This window comes from Protobothrops mucrosquamatus, unplaced genomic scaffold (assembly GCF_001527695.2).
Source record: "Protobothrops mucrosquamatus isolate PMUCROS unplaced genomic scaffold, P.Mucros_1.0 scaffold850, whole genome shotgun sequence".
Classification (NCBI taxonomy): Eukaryota; Metazoa; Chordata; class Lepidosauria; order Squamata; family Viperidae; genus Protobothrops; species Protobothrops mucrosquamatus.
Genome location: NW_015387105.1, coordinates 202442 through 220120, shown reverse-complemented (window position 1 = coordinate 220120; position 17679 = coordinate 202442). Strand labels below are relative to the sequence as shown.

At 33.9% G+C, this 17679-nt stretch overlaps 1 protein-coding gene across 1 annotated transcript in view; it reads left to right on the top strand.

Annotated features, from left to right (window-relative positions):
- The window catches only part of RYR2 (ryanodine receptor 2), a 207825-nt gene that overhangs the window by 82418 nt on the left and 107728 nt on the right, over positions 1 to 17679 (top strand). Inside the window, exons 36-47 of the mRNA XM_015819028.1 lie at positions 2101 to 2327; positions 3602 to 4403; positions 4921 to 5121; positions 6571 to 6676; positions 7053 to 7196; positions 8118 to 8391; positions 10808 to 10922; positions 13539 to 13671; positions 14150 to 14253; positions 14934 to 15069; positions 15754 to 15940; positions 16766 to 16871. Of these exons, the coding sequence (XP_015674514.1) occupies positions 2101 to 2327; positions 3602 to 4403; positions 4921 to 5121; positions 6571 to 6676; positions 7053 to 7196; positions 8118 to 8391; positions 10808 to 10922; positions 13539 to 13671; positions 14150 to 14253; positions 14934 to 15069; positions 15754 to 15940; positions 16766 to 16871 (2535 nt within the window). The remainder of the gene's footprint in view (positions 1 to 2100; positions 2328 to 3601; positions 4404 to 4920; positions 5122 to 6570; positions 6677 to 7052; positions 7197 to 8117; positions 8392 to 10807; positions 10923 to 13538; positions 13672 to 14149; positions 14254 to 14933; positions 15070 to 15753; positions 15941 to 16765; positions 16872 to 17679) is intronic.

Genomic DNA, 17679 nt, shown 5'->3' with positions numbered 1-17679 from the left:
CCATTGACTAGCATTGAACCCTGATGATGTCGGTAGCTTCCGACGAAAGCTTGGTGATTGGTGATTGTATTGAACTTTTTTAATTTATAATATTCCTGGTGCTCATGTTTTATTGGTTTTTCAGTTCGTTGGGATTATAGGACAATGGTTTTCCTTCCATGCAATATCAGGTCCAAGTCCAAAGATGACACAATAGAATTCAATAGAGTCCATTACTTTACATTTTTAAACCTAATAGACTGAATCTTGCCAGACTAAAGCTATAACCTTCTAACTCAATAGATATACCCTGAGAGATTCTAGGAATCTCTTATTTTGGGCTTTTGTCTCATAATGTACTGCCTCCTCCCTAGGAAACCATGGTCCCCCTCACTCCTGCTTTGGGTGCACTTTCCATCACAACCAGAAAGATTAAAGCTCTCTCTATAATTGCTTCCCATATACCAGAGAGATTTATATCACTGTTCTTTTAATAAAAATATTATTAGGTTTTATGGTAGCACTTACTGTTGTGCTTTTTGCCAATTTTTTATCATAGAAAGCTACAACACTATTTTTTTGCATAGGATGGATTCTCAAAGTATGAGTCATATTTTACTGCTCAATGTCCACCATTGGTATGAACATATAAAACTTAATTAAAACAATAGTCATTACAACACAGGTGGTTGAGACCAACATTTTTATGATAGGCATTTTTATACCACCGGAGTTTCAGTAGGTCATTCAAGTAACACCACTCAATTTTAAAAGGAGTGTGATGGCTAACATGGTTAGAACACTGGGTTGACAATCTGCAAACCTGCGTTCGAGACCAAGTGCTGTTGTGTAGTGTGGTGAGCTCCTATCATTGCTCCAGCTCCTGCTGACCTAGCAGTTTGAAAGGGTGCAAATGCGAGTAGATAAATAGGTACCACTTTGATGGGCTCGTTAGCAGAGACATGAAAGGAGCCCCCAAAAGGGTGTCCCCGGGCAAAGGCGATGCCATTGGTTAATTCTTTACGAATATGATGATTCAATCTAAAAATGAAAAGTGAGTCAGGTTGCTTTCCTTAGTATCAGAATCATGTTCAGATCTGCTAAATTGCCCCCTACAAGTAGTCTTAAGGATGTGTGGTGGTGACCTGTGTGGTTTTCGTGAGTGTGGGTCTGGTGTCGTTCTTTGTGTTAGGGACTCGTTTGCCAATAAGGGTGGGTTTCCAAATGGCTGGTAGGCGGGAGGTATTGAGTTAGAAAATCAAGGAGTATATGAAATCCCATGCACCGCCTGTCCCACCACATACATCGGACAAACCAACAGAAGAATAAATGCACGCATTGAAGAACACAAGAACTCAGTCAGAAAAGAGGAACCAACTTCTTCCCTGGTCCAACATCTTAAAGCCACAGGACATAAAATTGACTTTAAAAAGACCAGAACTATTGCCAAAACTGAACACTTTAACAACAGAATAATCAGAGAAGCCATTGAGATAGAAAAACGCCCACACAGCATGAATAAACGAGATGATACCTCCCGCCTACCAGCCATTTGGAAACCCGCCCTTATTGGCAAACGAGTCCCTAACACAAAGANCAAACAGAACACTCCCCCATCCAATCAGAGCACAGCCAACCCCCCATCCAATCAGAGCACAGCCAAGCTCCTTAACCAATCAGAACACACCTCCACCCAATCAGAACACAGCCAAGCTCCCACCCAATCAGCTCAAACCCCACTGGCAGTTAAAAGGAAGAAACAGCAGCGATCGCACACTACTCCCAGAAGCACGAAGGTGAAGACACCAGCCTGAAGATGACGAATGTGACTTCGTCGAAACGTTGCCAGGACACTTCCAATTTTACGCGGGAGAGAACCCGAATGACCAAAGACCTACACACACACACACACACACACACACACATATATATATATATACACATATATACATATATACATGTATGTATGTATGTATATATTTATATGCATATATATGCACATATATGTATATATATATGTATGTATATATGTGTATGTGTATGTTTGTGTGTATTTGAGTTTATTTTTTGTTTTTTCAATTTACTGCATTTACTGACAACTCTGTTTTGCTCTGTTCTCAGAATGTAATGCCATTGTCAGCTGGATTGTTCAAAAGTGAGCACAAAAATCCACTTCCTCAATGCCCGCCCCGTCTCCATGTTCAGTTTCTGACACATGTTCTTTGGAGCAGAGTGCCAAATCAGTTTCTGAAGATTGATATATCACGGATCAATGAACGTCAGGGCTGGTCAATACAGTGCCTGGAGTCTTTGCAGTTCATGTCCCTTCACATTCCAGAGGAAAACAGGTACTTACTCCTTGGTTGCATTTACAGATGAAATGAGATAAGATGTTTGACCTTAAGTGTATGGTAAATCATGTATCTGAAAAAAAGTATATGTTAGTATATATTGATAAAATCCTATCAAACATGCAAAGGGCAGAAGGGCAATAAGAAAAGAAAATTAAGACTAGGTAAATCTAGTTTACACCAACACTATTTATCACTTTTATTATTTTATTTTATTATTTTATTTTATTTTATTTATTTTATTTTATTTTATTTTATTTTATTATTTTATTTTATTTTATTTTATTTTATTTTATTTTATTTTATTTTATTTTATTATTTTATTTTATTTTATTTTATTTTATTTTATTTTATTTTATTTTATTTTATTATTTATTTTATTTTATTTTATTATTTATTTTATTTTATTATATTATATTATTTTATTATTTTTTATATGTAACCCAGAGGTGGGATTCAGCCGGTTTGCACCGGTTTGGCAGAAACGGTAGTTAATTTTTTGTTGCCCAGGCCCAGAACGGACTTCCGGAAGTAGCATCCACACAGAGAACCGGTTGTTCACATATTTGAATCCCACCACTGGTGTAACCCACCTATATTATTTTTACAAATAACTCAAGGCAGTGAACATATCCCATACAACGTCTTTCTCCTATTTCCCCACAAAACAAACCTATGAGGTAGGTTGGACTAAGAGAGAATGACTGGCTCAAAGTAATCCAGCTGCCTTTCATGGCTAAGGCAGGATTTGAACTAACACTCTGCTACTTTCTAGGTACCTTTCCATAATTTTCTAACAGCAGAATCTATTTTTGCTTCCATCAACTAATGTTCATCAATCATAGGAAATACCAGATTCAAATCTTTCATTGCAAAAGATGTCATCTTCTATTAATCATGGTTATTCCCAATGCACGACTGTGTTGGATAAATAATATTATCCAACAATTGTTAGCTATAGTTACTGAATACATCAAAGTGCTAAGAAAGAAACTTAATTCTTGGTGAAAATTTTTAATTACTCGATAAACCATTGTACTTAGCCAATTAGAAAGCTATTTTGGAAATGGTTGAAAGTCTAATTAAGCTTGCTTCCATTTTTGCCTATGTAAATGTGCACTCTAGATTGAGCCTTATCAATTTACTGACTTATCAGTAAGATAATTGTGAACTTGTTCTTAGAAAGCTGATTGTATGGATGTAAAAGCACGTTCCACACAAAAAAAGTCAAAACTGCTATGTTTAATTATTTTCCTTCTTTTTTATTGCAGGTCTGTAGATATTTTAGAACTGTCAGAACAAGAAGAGCTGCTAAAGTTTCATTATCATACTCTCAGACTATACTCAGCAGTGTGTGCCCTTGGGAATAACCGAGTTGCACATGCTATGTGCAGCCATGTTGATGAATCTCAGCTTCTCTATGCAATTGAGAACAAATATATGCCAGGCTTGTTACGTGCGGGCTATTATGATCTTCTCATTGATATTCATCTTAATAGCTATGCCACTGCAAGGTTGATGATGAACAATGAATTCATTGTCCCAATGACAGATGAGACTAAAAGTATTACTTTGTTTCCTGATGAACACAAAAAGCATGGCCTACCAGGTATCGGGCTTAGTACATCTTTACGACCCAGAATACACTTTTCTTCTCCCAGTTTTGTAAGAATTAACAGTGAGTGCTACCAATATAGTCCTGAATTTCCTCTAGAAATTTTAAAGTCTAAAACCATAGAGATGTTGACAGAAGCAGTTCAGGAGGGTAGCCTTCATGTCAGAGATCCAGTAGGTGGTACTACAGAATTTCTGTTTGTTCCTTTGATCAAGCTTTTTTATACCCTTCTTATAATGGGTATCTTCCACAATGAAGATCTGAAGCATATCTTGCAGCTCATTGAGCCCAGTGTGTTTAAAGAAGATAACGGTCGTGAAGATGAAACCCGAATATTAGTGAAGGAACTGGTTACAGAAAGTCTAAATGTAGAGGCAGGTATGGATGAAATCAGAAGAGAGAAGGTTCCAGAAGAAGGACTTCTTCAAATGAAACTTCCTGAGCCCGTAAAATTACAGGTAATTTACAAAAGAATGCATAGGTAATAGTGTATTTTGTGGATTATTTTTCTACCTGAGACATTTATGTGCCTATATACGGACAAACATATAAAAAAAAATTGGGCTGGCAGTTTAAGAAAAAGTTCTAGACATAGAGAAAAGTAGATACAAATAGAAAAGAATATTTACAACATATGTATACTGAGAAGAATATTGAGGGGGAAAAGAAGAAGAATATTGACAGAGTAAAGCTGTCAATAAGCAATAAGTAATACATTAATTACAAATAATGTGTTCAAAAGGAAATTAAAATGTTAAGCTGAGGGAAAGATAAGGGGAGAAAATGGAATTTTTCAGTATTTTGAAATGGAGACAATGAAAGGTTTAAAAAACAGAAATAGATGACAAAGGATGTAAGTTGTATTAAAAAAAAGAAATGATCCAAGTTAAATAAAAGAAATATCCCATATCTGAAATGGTAGTTTTAAAACTGTTACCCCATTTATTTTGTTTTGTTCTATTAATTCTATTTCAGATGTGCCATTTACTCCAATATCTGTGTGACTTCCAGATACGCCATAGAATAGAAGCCATTGTAGCATTTTCAGATGATTTTGTAGCAAAACTTCAAGAAAATCAGCGTTTCCGATATAATGAAGTTATGCAGGCTTTAAATATGTCTGCAGCTCTGACAGCCAAGAAAACAAAAGAATTTCGATCCCCACCACAGGAGCAGGTTAATAATCTAATAAATACTTTTATATTGGGGGTTTCTTTAGTTTTTAAAAAATCTGTACAAGGTAATGATTTTCCTGGACCAGAGGAGTATACCAGACTAAAAATAAAAGCTAAACTGCCTTGATGTATGAGAATTCTGATTTCCATAACATTCAGCTATTGTGTTTTAACAAGGAGCAGTCACTTTTGACAAGTATTTTGCCGTCCATGAAAAATATGGACCAGGCCTGATATTAATTCAACTGTTTATGATTGAATATACATTAAAATATTCTGTATGGGGACCCCCCCAATACATTAAATAGTTGCATTTTGGTGAAATAAATTTTGTAGAATTCTTACGATGTATTCATCTTTATGCGCACATGTTGTTAGTTATCTCTATATTACTACTACTACTACTACTACTACTACTACTACTAATACTACTACTACTACTACAAAAGTTGGAAGGGACCTTGGAGGTCATCTAGTCCAACCCCCTGCTCAGGCAGGAAACCCTACCATTTCAGACAAATGGCTGTCCAATCTCTTCTTAAAGGCTTCCAGTGTTGGAGCATTCACCGCTTCTGGAGGCAGGTTGTTCCACTGATTCATTGTTCTAACTGTCAGGAAGTTTCTCCTTAGTTCTAGGTTGCTTCTCTCTTTGATTAGTGTCCATCCATTGCTTCTTGTCTTGCCTTCAGGTGCTTTGGAGAATAGCTTGACTCCCTCTTCTTTGTAGCAGCCCCTGAGATATTGGAACACTATCATGTCCCCCCTCGTCCTTCTCTTCATTTGAATACTTATAACTTGACAATCTTTCCCCGAAGCATGCTGTCCCCTACTTTGCTCTGAATGGGGACCTTCTAGCACAAGTTAAAGATCATGGAGCCTGTACTAAGAAAAGAAGAATAGGAAAATCCTACTGTGTCTATTGGAAAGTTGCTCTTTTTGTTCCTTATTTTGCTCTCTTTTAAACTTCCTGATGCATAGAAGTTACCATTGGTAAAATGCAGCATCATATATGTGCCAAGAGATTTTATTTGTGAGCCTTGCTATTGGTGAAAGGATAAATTAAAATTATTATGCAATTACACAGGTACAAATTAGAGTGCCCATTTTTAATTTAAGTTTCAAAATCCTGAACATCATTTAAACCATTTCTAACCAGTACTAACAGGGATCTTTGATGACATTGATAATGTCATAGTACAAGCCAAGAGACAAAGATGTGGCTGCACCATTTCTTTCAATAGATCTTACAGGAACTGATTTACTGAGCTGTACAAAAGTGAATATAATGATAATTCATTAGAACGAACAAAATGCATGCGCTTCTTTCCATCCTTTCTTTCCATGGGGAGTTTCAAACATGACTTGAGTTTAATAATATTGTAGTAAATGTTGTATTCTACCTACATATCACCTCTTACATATAACTTTAAATATATGTTCACTTTTAAAGATCAACATGCTGCTGAATTTTAAGGACGATAAAAATGATTGTCCTTGTCCTGAAGAAATAAGAGATCATCTCCTGGATTTTCATGAAGATCTGATGGCACATTGCGGTAAGCCTGAACTTTGAATACTCCTTTCCTGCTCCAAATATTAAAGCAAATAAAATACTGATAGTTTTATTCAACAAAATATGGTAGATTGAAATGTAATTGTAATACCAAGATACTTAAAATTGTATTGAATACAGTGTTAAAACTGCATTATCTATATTGTCAGCAAGAACCTGCAGTTTCATATAACAACTGCTGCCTTGATCTAGCTTTGGGGAAATCATAAGGTAAAATTAGCACGATGTGGCCAACTACCATAAATAAGCACTCTACTTAACTGCTCTCAAAGTTCTAAAGCTAGTCTTGGAAATGAAGACAAATATATTGTTTAGTTGTGGTTTTAATGCTATCATAAATATTTGATATTTATGTCTAGGAATTCAGCTAGATGAAGATGGAATTCTAGATGGAAACAATGATTTAACTATTAAAGGTCGGCTGCTATATCTTGTAGAAAGAGTCACACACTTGAAAAAGAAACAAGCAGAGAAGCTAGTTGACGATAATAACAAGAAACCATGTAAGTAAAGTAAAATAAGGTTTAGTTGTTACCTGAATTTAAAGAAAGCATAGTATAATAATTCTCTCATTCTGATATCATAATCTCTTTCAGAATAAATGTCTATAAATTCAGTGCAATTTCAGTGCTTTAACATAATTTTTCTGAAATAATTGCATGTTCTGGAACATTATACTACATTCAAAATCTGCTGACTAAGAAGCTGTGGCTTTTGGCAAATCCTTGTTGAACTGATGGGATGCAAAGTGGAATTCAGATAGACTAACAAAATATTGAGCAAATGAATAATTTTCCACTAGTAAGGATGCATTCATTTGTATTTGTGGGAGGGGGTAGGTGTACAATCTTTGGTAGGGAATGAAATGATAAGTGAAGGCATGTACTTATGCTAGAAGCTTTACTTCTTTCTTTCTGGAAGTTTCATAGTCAGGGCAACACTCTTTGCAATGTGACCCATAGCCCATCAGGACTGAATCTGACACATTATTTTTTTTTTCCTGGAATGCAAATGCATAGAAATGCTGGCCATTGCATGACAGCAGTTTATCATGTCTTCTTTTCTCTTTTCTCATCCTTATTGGATAGGAGATTTTTATATTGTCATTAATTCATCTTTATAAATTTAAGTACAGGTTATCTTCAGTTTGTATTTTTATTTTAAAGAATATTTTTATTGTGATCCTTTAAAAAATAATTTGGATTTTTCTAGCCTAGTAACTAGTGAAGCAATTGTCTCTTTTCCTCCAAATTGACTCTGTACGTTTTACACTTATAATTTCTAATTTGATTTGGTGATTTTCTTTTTTCAGAAATTCATCATTCTGAATTTCTAATCCAAATTGGCATTGCATGTGATGATTGTTATTAAAGGTAGAAAAAAAGGTCTTGTTGTATGTTTGTCTTAATGCTTTCTACATCTAGCAACTCTCCAACAGCTGATATCAGAAACTATGGTACGTTGGGCTCAAGAATCTGTAATAGAAGACCCAGAGTTGGTGAGGGCCATGTTTGTTTTGCTACACCGCCAATATGATGGGGTTGGTGGCCTGGTTCGAGCCTTGCCCAAGACATACACTATAAATGGTGTATCAGTGGAAGATACCATCAACTTGCTTGCATCTCTTGGCCAGATCCGTTCTCTCCTCAGTGTTAGGATGGGCAAGGAAGAAGAGAAGCTTATGATTCGTGGATTAGGGTAAAACATTTCTTTCTATATAAAACTTAACTGTTACATAATTGTCTTTGGTTGATTATTAGGAGAGAAGACTGATAGTTAGAGGTTTATTCTCATAGGCTTCAAGGAATTTGCATTATGGACAAGTAGGCTAATATGTGAAATGAAAATCTAGAAAACTGTTAATTTCTAATTAATTTCCTTCTGGCTTCTGACTCAAATTGAAATAATCCAATACAATAATCAGGTTCCTTGAGAACATGTGATAATATTTAGAAATTTCTTTTTTTTTTAAGAATAAAACACCAAAACATTGGTATTTTGTATTTTAACTTTTCTTTTCTTTCTTTTTTTTTTTTTAAAAAAAACAAGTTTTATTGATTTTTTTATTTTTACAACAAGGTGCTTGAGAAACAACGTGGTGATAGGGTAATCAATCATCCAAAAACAAAATCGTACATATATAACTCAGGTTAAATCATAGAAACTCCCTCTCTATTTCCCTCAAATAATACAATATATTCAAATTAATGTATTTTTCAATAAAATTCAATCAATCAGAACAATCATCAATAACATTTCATCTGTATAAATCCAAATCCTGTTTTTAAGCTTTACTATTTACAATTATCATATTCCAATTTGGCTTTTAAATAAACATATTATTAACACTTCAGGTGTCCCTCCTTTCCCTTTTTCCTTCGTATAATCCTTATCTATAAAATACACATATTATTTCAACCATAACATTCTTATATTTTCTACAAGTATTCTATTTTTTAATCTAGTAACTCATTTATTAATACCATTTCTTCTTTTTTCAGAAATCCTTCTTATTCTCCTTCCATTACCAAATAGCTATCCTTCCTAGAAATAAGAATATTACTCCCAAAAATACATTTCTACTCTATTTTAAATCTATAATCTATCAATCAATCAATCTATCTATATCTATGAAAAACTCTTTTAACCCACTCAATAAAGTTTAAATCCGATCCAAATAATTGTTATATCCACAACAAGCATATTAATACAGAAAAGCATCTTCTTACTAAGTTCACGTATTTGATTAATCTTTATTCAATCAAGATCTCTAAAGCCTTATTTACCCGTCAAGTAAAGTTATTTAGTTTAAAACTAAAACTTTTCTTGAATAAACTAAACATTATTCTAAAAAAAAAAAATACTATCTGGTAATTTTATGGGGGACATATAGATAAGATATAGAAAAGATGGCAGATGACATTTTTGGACATAGGAAATGTATTTTTTTATATTTATTAACTTTATTTTTAATAAGGAAAAGGTTTCTGAGGTCAGAGTATATGTTTTCTACGCAACTTAAACCATGATGCTTTCTTCCTATAAATCAAACATATTAGTTTTATATTTTTCATTTCTTTATATATTCATTTTTAAAAGTCTGGCTTTTGAAACAATATATGACTTTTTTGAAGGTCTCATAGAAACAAATTGAGTGGAAGTCTGCATCATCCATATACAATAGAGAACAGTCCTGACTTAATTTAACTGATGAGCCATTAAAAAATAGCAATCTTTTTTTTCCTTGAGGAGAATAAAATGGTGGAAATCAGATTAAAAATCAAAGGGATATAAAACCTGCTTTTTGCAACTGAATGTGTCATTTTCATCTCTCTCATATTAAGATATTTTATTTTTGAATTATTAAATGAAAATACTTTTTAAGTTTTCAACTAAAAATAACTAAAAAAATTCTTGCCCATCCTTTAGATTAGTCGTTTTCAAATATTTTAATCTTAGGACCATTTTACATTCATAAAAAATATTGATGACTTAAAAGAGTTTTGGATTATGTAGTTAATATTTTACATATTATTTATTAGATGCTTATCTCACCTTTATAATTTTTTTCAAATAACTCAGGGTGGCAAGCATAATACTCCTTCTTCCTTCTTTGTTCCCCAGAACAACAGCTCATATCTATCATGGATTTTTTTCTATAGATGCTAGGTATCTCCAACAATAAATGCAATGACTATGACATGTTTATTTGAAAAGCAGTAACCATAACTCCTATTTTTAAAAAACTTTCTTTAAGCTGTCACTTGAATTACAATTCACAATTAGGCTTTCAAGTCCAATCTAATTCACCAATCTGCACAAATTTGTTCATTTACTTCATTATATTGGGGAAAAGAGAAGGATAGGTGTTCAGAAAATCTTCCTAGGACCTTTGAGATATGTTCAGGCAGAGTGGGAGTGATGTGTGAACCCCGAGTGATTTGCTTGTGACCCTCCATAGTTTTAGAATCTCTGCTCTAGGATATTTTGAATAAATTCCATTTTTTTATTTTTAAAAACCATATTAAATGATACGGAGTGGACAGTAACATTTTATAAGTAGATATAAAAGGATTTTCAGTTTACTTTTTACTATTTTTTCTATTTCTAATAGGGACATTATGAACAATAAAGTTTTTTATCAGCATCCTAATCTTATGAGGGCACTAGGGATGCATGAGACTGTAATGGAAGTAATGGTGAATGTACTTGGAGGAGGAGAATCAAAGGTAATGTATAAGCATAATATATGTTTAAGTTTTGGCTCTGACGCCAGACAAACCTGCTTATCTCTTGTTGAAGATTTGGCTTAATTAGGGATTTAAATTATTTGTAAAATTGCACATTTAACAACTGTACCCAATAAACCCAATCTATCAGTAGTTTTACTATGACATCAAAGTAATGGTTTTATTCCGTAGAGAGGACCAAGCTTAGGTTGATGTTTTGGTGGTCTTGAGCTCTTAATGGAACTTAATGAGAACTTAACATTAACTTAACATAACTTCCATTAAAGTTTGATGATTCAGAACTCAGCAAACATTGTTCTAAGTCAAACATGAATATGTTGGCATTTTGGGGCTATGGGTGCACATCCAGTACCTCAGCTGAAGACCTACTGAAATTTTTTTGCTTACCAAATAATTCCCTGTTAATAACTCCCAGGTAGCAACAGCAGATAGTCTGAGCTATTTTACAATAAACTGGGAGAAAACACTTTATCCGTGTTTATGCTAGTTGTCGTGTATTTCAGTTCATGAAATTAGATGCCCAACTTTTATTAAAATACAGGCTTAACAGGGGCAGTTTATTTTGTAGAACTACAATTAGCCCTAAACTAATGGCCCTTTATCTAACACTAATGTGTTGTTTGAATTGTATGGTTTTGGTGGGAAGTGGAATTAGGCTGTGTGTTTGTGCATTTATCAACTATCCAGGTCACCACTGTATATAAACTAATTAGCAAACATCTGTACTTAGATGCATAATTACATGCCTATGTGATTTATTTCTCCATTTCTTCCCCCATCAAATGTTAAGTACAATATACGATCCTGTTTGGCTGTGATAAAGTGAAGAAATATGTGCAAATGAAGAATGAAACTGCAATAGCATATTTTTGTACCTTCTCTTTCCAACCTGTCATTAAAATTAAGTTTACACAGGATATACTTAGGAATGTGTACATTAATTGGCATACATTTCAATGTATTAATATTGTCTAGTATGCATTTATTTGAAAGGATATTGAAATACATCACTTTAATTATTTGTTACCTTTTTGATTTCTGCAGGTAAGCTTCTCTAGAGATAAATGTATGAATAATAAGGAAAAGTTGTTACCACGTCTAGTGAATAATGACTCCTGAAACTACTTGTCAAGAGAACTTGTAGCATGGGCTGATCAAACATTTATGCAAGGAAGTAGTGAGAGAAAGGGGGAAAAGGTTGAGGCAATACTTTAATTTCATGTCTCAGTTTAGTGAGGGATGAGCATATAATGATGGAGAAGGTCAGCAAGCTTAATCAGCTGACATTAACTTGGCAATCTACCATTAAAACATTTCAGAAAAATTCGACAGTAATTCTAAAGTATGAAAACAGGGTTGGTAGTGGGCACAGGTAAGAATTTATTATCTAAGAGACAGAGTTGTCATGATCATTTTCAAGAAAGGATTAATTGAATCAGTAGAGATAGGAGGCTTTCAAGACTTTCATTATTGACCTCTGCCTGAATACTGAGGTGTTCTTCATAGATTACATACTCCTATACAGATTAGTCCTGTTGCAATGTGATCTTAAAAATAATTTTGATAATATCTTGCCCAGTTATGGATTATTAATGAATAGATGGGGTCTAGGTGGAAGTTACTCCAGCAGACCATACATTTTGTCCAAAGTATTCTTTGATCCCACGAAACTGTTCTACCTTTTGTTATTCCAATAACAAAATTTAGAATTAAATTTTGTTGGGCAGTAAACTTGATGGAAAAGCCTTTCTTTGAGCAGAGAGAAAGTTTGAAGGCAGAGGGACTGAAACTATAGAATCTGCATAAAAAAATGAGAATATGGAGCAGGATTTTTCAAAGCAAAATTCAAGCTTGATTTGTGAGGAGAAAGGGAAGAACATTCTGGAAATGTCAGAGAGCAGACTAGCAATAAAGTGCAAATATTTGATGGGATAGTTGGGTTTTTTTTAACACAATTTCAGAGCCAACTCTTCTCAATCCAGCCCTTTTTTCCTACTACGAAATTCTTAGGATGCTGGGATTTTATTGGTCATGGATTTAGAATTTTCTTTTGTTGAAAAATTTGCCAGAGTGCATTGGAATCTAGTTAGCCACAATGACACTCTATGATACCATAGCACAAGTTCTGTTCTTGCATTAATCCATTATTTGCATTCAAATGTCAAGGATGCACATGGAGAATTTGAATCACAATGCATATTTCATGCCCCCCCCCCAACTCTGCCAGAGAATTTTTACAATGGAGCCACCACTGTTTTGCTTGACAATAAAGGTCACATCCTGTGGTTTTACTAATGAGCCATCTCCTTTGGATGGAGATTATTTGGTTTACAATTTTTAATATCATGGATAATGGAACTGAGCTGAACTCTCCATTTTAGGTTGTTCTCCCTATGATGGCTTCATTTTATAATGCACAGAACCAACTTTAATGGAGCCAAAGTTTAAGCAATCAGGATTTTCACTTTTATTGAATGTGTATCTAGATATTTGAGTAGTTTTACAGAAAATTACATGAAAAAGCAAATTACTTTAGCCTGAGGTTTTTTATATACATACTATCCTTGCTTTTCTAACATAGTACTGTTTGTCTAGGAAATCACCTTTCCTAAGATGGTGGCAAATTGCTGTCGTTTTCTATGTTATTTTTGCCGCATCAGCAGACAGAATCAGAAAGCCATGTTTGATCATCTTAGCTATCTTTTGGAAAACAGCAGTGTTGGACTTGGTAAATATGTATTATATTTTCCCTACAGTTCACTATACATTTTGTATTTATTGCTATTAAATCTTTTTGGAGTTCACAAATTAATGGCTACTTTGTATATTCATTCTAAGATGTTTCAAGGCTTCCAACACCTCTTAATAATAAATTATTCCTATTGATTAGCATTATGTGTCAGCCATTGCATTCACTGCCAGACTATTTATGCAGTATAGCCTGCTTAGAATGGATGTATTTTTACTGCATCTTCACATCCCCTAAATCCTGAAAATGTATGCCTAGTTGATACATGGAGTAAAACTTTAATGTATAATAAAAACAAGTGTGGTATTATTCAGATGATATTGACTCAACAAAATCATGGCTATATATTATAAAATGTGGTTTTCAAATCTGAAATATTTCATTTAGCTACTGTATTTTGATAACAGGATGCTGTTCTGTTTTAACATGTTGCCAATTTCTGAAATTCATTTGATAGCTTCTCCTTCTATGCGTGGATCAACACCTTTAGATGTTGCAGCAGCATCAGTAATGGATAATAATGAACTTGCATTGGCTTTACGAGAACCTGACTTAGAGAAGGTAAATCATAAATAGTATTGTAGAATCTATATTTTAGTAAGTATTCACATATTTCTTAACATATATAGTAGCAGCACTTTGCATCCTGTTAGCCATGTAATTTTCATATACAAGAGCCCCATAATGACAGGTTTTAGTTTCATCTCAAAGGCACAAAACTTTTGCTGGGAAGAGTAGCTCTATGAACAGAAAATGCAAAACCAGGAGGAGAGAAAGTACCCATTGTACAATTCATTAAAATGTGATTACTAACATAAGAACTATGTACAATTTCTAGAATAGAAATAAAATTAGAAAAATAAAGGTGAAAGTAACTTCTAGTACATTTATTTTTTCTATAGCTATATTGACCACCAGGTTGTTAATAAAGGTAAATACAATGAACTATGCTTAAGCAGAAGGTTTTTCATGGAGTTGAAGGGAAAGATACTAAGACTACTGTGATAATGTGGACAAAAGAGCAGTCTGAGAATTATAAATGAAGATTTAAAGAGTCAGGATGGAGAAGAGACGAAGATTCTAGGTGTATGAAGTGTGTAATGGACATCTTCAAATTGGGTAACAAGTTATAAGATGACTATGGAATCTAGACATTGGTAAAATATGCATACATAGATAGATAGAGGGGAAGAGACAGGGGCAGTAAATGCTTCTATTGTTTAATTTTGTCTTGTTCTTAGGTAGTCCGCTACTTGGCTGGCTGTGGTTTGCAGAACTGTCCTTTACTAATTTCTAAAGGCTATCCAGATATTGGATGGAACCCAGTTGAAGGAGAACGATACCTGGATTTCCTTCGTTTTGCTGTTTTTTGCAATGGTAGTGTTAAGATACTTCAGTTTTTGAATAACCTAGTTATTACTAATCAATTATACCTTAACTACATTTATTAATGTGCCTGGTGAAGTGCTGCTTCTCAGGTGTGTTTATGATGTCATAGTTTGATAAATGTTTCCTTTTTAGCAATGTTCTTAAGTCACTATGCAGCATTGAGAGAAACCTTGAGAGAAAACTGGAATCATTCAATGAATAGCATATCTTCCCTACCCAACACCATTGGCATCTCCTTCTCCAACTGCTTCCTTCTGTGTTGAGAATCTGTGTGAAGCTCAATTTATCCATTCTTTTTCTCATCTCATATTCCAGTACATGCCGTATAACTTTGTTGATTTCAAATATAATTGTTAGGAAGTAAGAGAGAAGAGGCATGTATAATTTATAGTGATGTTATCTGAGACTCTTTTGGATATTGATAAAGTGGATGGAGTTTCTCACAGTTTAACTGTTTAATTCAGTCCTTAAAGTCTGCTTTTGGGCTAGAGATAGTGGAGCTTCAGGCACAATGTAGGTTCTCTCTCCCTGCTAATATAGTTGTCAAATTTCAAAATGAATAAAGACTATATATGTGTGGAGTAAAATATTGGGCTTCTTTATCATATGTTTATAGAAACTAATTCCAGATTTTTGGCTTCATCAAGTAGTTAAGTTTTTATATGATTGTAGGAGAGAGTGTTGAAGAAAATGCTAATGTGGTGGTTAGACTGCTCATTCGACGTCCTGAATGTTTTGGACCAGCACTGAGAGGTGAAGGTGGAAATGGCTTGCTTGCTGCCATGGAAGAAGCCATAAATATATCAGAAGATCCCACAAGAGATGGTCCTTCATCAACTAATGGATCCACTAGAACACCGTAGGTAGAATGGAAATGTTTATTCCCTGAATATAATTTTTCTATAGGATTCATTGTTTCTAAAAGGAACTGTGTGATGCTGTTCTATGACAATAATAACATTTGCTTGTTTGAAACTAAAGCCTAATAAATTTCTTAAGTATAATACCTAATGTTAATTTGTGTGGAGAATGTTAATAACAATACATTATTTATGATGCAAATGATAAGAATCTTCTGCTTACTACAAATACAAACTCTCAAGATCAGAGGAACATCAGCATATGGATTCAAAAAATTTGCAAGTTTTGTATCCTGTTTATATCCTGCCTGTCCATCCATAAGTAGAACACAGATGGGCAATAGGATATTTCATTGTGTAGTTAAGGTAATATGTAACCACTACCCCATATAATTTAACTTATTTATTATTATTTCCATGTGTTCTAAAATACCTAGGGCATAAAACCTTTTACTGAAATGGATTTTTCTGTTCACCAACTATTATAATAGTTGAGCAATAGTCTCCCTGCTGTTTTCAGAGAATCTCTCCCTCCCTCCCTCCCTCCCTCCCTCCCAAACCCCACCAAACCAAAAAAAAACAACCCACCAAACCAAAAAAACCCCCTATTTTGTATTATTTTTAGACTAAGGGCTTAGAATTAATGTAAAATTTTCACTATAATCTTAATTGTTTTTAGGATTTTCTGAGCATTAAAATCTATGTTTTAACTGAATATGCCAAGGCTTGAACCCAGGTCTGACTAAAGATAAATTATATAGCAAATTTAATACAGAAATTTTTATTTCTTCACTATTTTTTAATTTCTTTGAAAAACTGAACAGAAGTGAAGTAGAAGAAGAGGACGATACTGTTCACATGGGAAATGCCATCATGACTTTTTATGCTGCCCTGATTGATCTCTTGGGACGCTGTGCTCCAGAAATGCATGTAAGTATGTGTTAAGATATTTAATATTTAATTTAATAGCTGGAATAGTAAAGTGTATAATAGGCCAGATACACATTTGTAGTTCATTGCTTGGACAGTGTGGGCTCCTGCATGAGGCAATCTATGTTATGATTGGTTGCTGGGTGAGAAAGGAGAGTTTCTCTTTTTCCCACTTTTTTTTCTTCTGTGTGCTGTTCTGTGATTTACCTGATGATTTACCTTATGATGAAATGATGTGCCTGACTATCTTGTTTACTGTAAATATAGATGTTAAATATATTTATTTTTATAAAACCACAAGTTCATGTCAGAGTGACTTCATTTGGACACCTGTTGTGCAATTCCCTGACAGAATGCATGTAATTACTGTTTATTACTTTTGCTAAATTTATATCCTATCTGTGTTAATGAATAATGTGAACCAGCATCCTTTTTCTGATTCAAGTACTCCTTAATTCATGGGCTTGTGGGTGAGACAGTGGTACTCATGAACAAAAAGATGTATCAGCAAATCCTGGGTAACGTCATGGTTTGCAGGAATATGAAATAGTCAAAGGAAAAATAAAACATCTTCAGAAGGATCAATCCAATCTCTGCGTAACCTAGTGATGATTTAATGTTATATACAGATAACTATTCTATGAACCTCATGTTGTCCTTTGTGCTGAGACAGAAAATTTCAAGGTTCACATAAACACGCTAAAATTCAAAATGTTATTGTAGGTGGAATTTAGGAATCAACACACCTACTTGTCTCCCGAAAGTGAGATGGGCAGCATCTTAGATAGATAGATAGATAGATAGATAG